This window comes from Pinus tabuliformis, chromosome 1_2 (genome assembly GCF_031772625.1).
Source record: "Pinus tabuliformis cultivar Carrire ecotype Pingquan chromosome 1_2, CPIR1, whole genome shotgun sequence".
Lineage (NCBI taxonomy): Eukaryota > Viridiplantae > Streptophyta > Pinopsida > Pinales > Pinaceae > Pinus > Pinus tabuliformis.
Window position 1 is genome coordinate 364,429,677 of NC_142298.1, and position 4,007 is coordinate 364,433,683.

General features: G+C 38.8%; 1 protein-coding gene across 1 annotated transcript; it reads left to right on the forward strand.

The window, feature by feature from the left end:
• The first annotated feature begins 2,180 nt into the window (after window positions 1-2,180).
• Window positions 2,181-2,747, forward strand: LOC149205883 (uncharacterized). Its single transcript, XM_089397532.1, has one exon. It carries the CDS (start codon window positions 2,181-2,183, stop codon window positions 2,745-2,747), a length of 567 nt encoding a protein of 188 aa, XP_089253658.1.
• The last annotated feature ends 1,260 nt before the right edge of the window (window positions 2,748-4,007 follow it).

Consider the following 4,007-nt stretch of genomic DNA (forward strand, 5'->3'; position numbering starts at 1 on the left):
TTACAACACATTTAAGAAGATTATTTGATGTTGTTGTTTAATTTTCTTAGGCATGTGATTCTTAAGGTAACCTTCTTTTGTTTTCTTGACATAATATGTCACATAGTAGTGCATATTAATGTTGGCAATTAGGGTCAAAGTGATGACTTTGATATTGTTTTGATTATATATTATGTAACTTTTAATGTAGCATGAAGTATTATATTATGATATAATTAGGGGTATTAATTAAATGTATATGAAAGTAATTCCACAAATAAATTTATTGGTCTATCCATCTCAACACCATGTCAAACCACATATTGGAATTGTGCCTATTTTAAAAGGTTTCTTGGGAGAATCATAAATCCTAAACCTAACCATAACTCTGCATTATATTCATGATTGAAAAAAGGAGAGTGGGTTCACTTCTTTGGTATCATTTATGTTTCACATATTGAGTAATGCAAGAAAAGTGATATAATAGGTAGAGGAGGAAAGGTTACCTATGGGAGATTGTAGCATATTATAGTTCAACAAATCCATGGTATTTGGATTGCTCTATATTTTTAACTTTATTAGTGTCACAACCCCATGGGTTCCACACGGTTACATAGTATGCTTAGTGCATTGTGTTCCCTTGAGTGGGAAACACTAACATGTTTCACAACTGCCTAATGTAACATAATGTTAGTCCACCTAGAATATGCCTGACAATGTATTACTCTTGTTAACTTCTATATTATTATATTGCAAAATCACAGATACAGAACATTAATCATATGGTTACATTTACCACATAGCATGATTTAAATTGCAACATTAAACCAACCACATAAATCATATATATGCACACAAATCATATAGGGGAAAGGTCTTCTAACATTCTCTTTATATAAAAATCACAAGTTTTCAATGCTTGAGACAATGGCTCTGTCCTCATACAAATGCAATATCAAAACTAAAAAACATAAGCCAGAAATCCCTTCACTTGAATTACCACCCTACTTAGGTGCTCTCTACTCAACCACACCCCGTTTTGGTTTGTCTTCCTTAGCTCACTCAAGGGTCTATATTCCTAACGCAAACTCACCCGAGCTTCCTTCTTCATCCTCAACTTCGAATTTTTCTTTGCACTCCTTCTTCATCTCTCTTCATGACTTGTGACTTTCGAGTTGTGTCCTCCATCATATGCTCTCTTGCATATTTATATGACCTCAGTTTGGTTCACTTGAGCCTGCAACTCTTCACCTTCAATTAGGTCTTTGTTGAAGAACATAGGGCAATTAGTGATAATAGGATTCTTCTAGACTTGATAACAATTTGTGAAACACCTTCTTTTTTTTTCCAGTTCTTCTTCTTAGCTTGATCTTCTTCTTATTATCAGTATATGTGTGTTTACTTCATCAAACTACTACTAAAACACAAGAAATAAGAACACGAGATATTGGCTCTCTTTTATGGAAAAACCTCTCTCTCTTAGAGAGGAAAACCATTCCGTAAATTTCTCTTATTGAAACATCTATTGATCAATACCAAACCCTAGACCCTTGACAAGAATATCCTCCAAGCACAAGTCAAGTCTTTGTCCTTCTTTTTTCGGCACTTCATCCTCCTTCTAGCACTTCGTTCTTCTATCGACAGCTGATAACCAAGACTACTATTAGTTGTCAGTAGAAGAACGAAGTGTTGGAGAAAGAAGAATGAAGTGCTAGAAGAAGGAGGATGAAGTGCTAGAAAAGGAAGGACAAAGACTTGACTTGTGCTTGGAGGATATTCTTGTCAAGGGTCTAGGGTTTGGTATTGATCAATAGAAGCTTCAATAAGAGAAATTTACGAAAGGGTTTTCCTCTCTAAGAGAGAGAGGTGTTTTGGAGGGGAGTTGGTGGAGAATGGAGGGAGGAAAGGCGATGGGAGACTAGGGTTAGGGCTTGGGATCAGACGACCCCTAGCGGACCTGCTCCTGGTCAGGGTGTAGGGGATCTCGTACCCACCTGCATAAACACAGACCAATACAATGACAGATTAACTAAGGGAAGAAGGCTCTAAGAACAGACTAGTCTGGGAGGAAAATGACAGAGGCGAGTTGGGGGGGGGGAGATCCCCTCCTACAAGGATATTACAGCAGGAGAATAACAAACGGTGGATCTGGGAATCGCAGCAAGGACTCGCCGATTATGGGAGTGGTATGGCAAGTTAGGATGGGGAACAAATGTCTACTTCGGGAAACGAAAAAACCCAGGTTTGTCATTCCAAATAACAAATTGAAGGAGTACAGAGGATATATGAAAGACCATGCACTCATCTGCAAGTTTGTAGGAACATGGCCGTCTGAGAAAGATCTGACGAAATGGATACAACAGAGGTGGAAGCCCAAAGGGCATATAGATCTGAAATTGGGGGCAAAAGGTTTCTTTACAGTAATATTTGCAAACCTGGAGGATAAGGAGAGGATCTTTGAAGAGGGTCCATACTTCTTCAATAACGTAAGGCTCTTCATGAGGCAATGGGAAGAATGCTATAATCCAGACAGAGAAAAAATTCTAGCAGCACCAGTGTGGGTCAGATTATTTGGGCTCCCGATAGAGTTCTCGGATCCAGAGATTCTAGAAGGAATTGGGAACTCAATCAGAACCTTTGTGAAGGTAGCAGAGAATATCAAGAGAGGCAGATATACATCATATGCCAGGATTTGTGTCTACATGAACATCACAGAACTGCTGCCAGATCATATTGAAATAGAATATCATGACGAGGTCTGGCAATAGCCTGTCGATTATGAACACATTCCTTTCAGATGTAGATGGTGCCATGAGTATGGCCATCTGTTCAAATATTGCCCGATGAATGAAATTGATACACCAACAGATCAGAGGGGTGGAAAGGGAAGTACAGATCAGGAGAGGAGGACTCATGAAGGAAACAGGGGAGGGTTTACAGAAGTACTGAGAAGAAGAAGACCCCAAAAAGGAAAAACCAAACTAAACCCCTTTCACCCAGAAAGCACTCCGAAAAGCCAGAACTAATTTGAGGTTGTACGGGAATTAGAAATGGAGGTGGAAGGTGAGGAGGGGGAAGATGAAATAGGGGAGAACCATAAGGAAAATCAGGAGCCAAATAATATGGAATTGGAAAAAGAGGGGGAGAAGGGAGATCGGCTTCAAGAACAAATACAAATGGAAATAGACCCTCAACAGGAACAAGAAGGAGAAGAGGAACAGGTCATGAGGAAACTTATACAGGAAAGGAAGCACCTGAATGAAAGGTTCATAGTAGATGACCAGAAACAAATCTATAAAGATATGTTCCAAAGATAGAAATAAAAATGAGGGACAATGATAAAAATGCATCCAGAGCAACTTGGAACACAAGGAAATCAAAACACAGAATTAAGAGCTATAGGGAATGGAGGAAGGAAAAGAGGAAGGAGATATATGAGTGAGACCATCCAAATGGTGGGAGACATGTTGGTGAATTTAGGAAGAGTAGTGCCATTATCGGAGGTTTTCCAACAACTCCTCAAATTATTGAAATGATCATCACAACCTAGAATATTAGAGGGCTAAACAACAAGGGAAAACAAAGATATCTGAAAGAGAGACTCAAAAGACATAAACCAAATATAATGCTAATCCAAGAAACAAAATTACGAGAAATCAAACTTAAAGAAGAGATGAGAAATTTCAAGCCGCATTATGAGATCATTGGTCAATATGCGGCAGGTAGCGCAGGAGGAATAGCCATCCTCTGGAACCTAGAGGAAGTGCAATTTGAAGATTGGATCAGTATACCTCGCATCCTCTCAGGAAGATTCAAAATTATAGGTTCTCAAGAATGGATCCTCTTATTCAATATATATGGACCCCATATATAGAGTGATCGTAGGATATTCCTTTAGAATATGGCAGTTATGCGGTCCTTGCATCCAACCTCTCCTTGGATAGTAGGAGGAGATTTCAATTTGATTAAATCAATTAATGAAAAAAAGGGCGGGCTCAAAAGAACGGACGCAGACATGGAAGCCTTTA

Coding starts and splice junctions, on each gene's coding strand:
- LOC149205883 (XM_089397532.1), top strand. CDS start 2,181: ATGGGGAACAAATGTCTACTTCGGGAAACGAAAAAACCCAGGTTTGTC.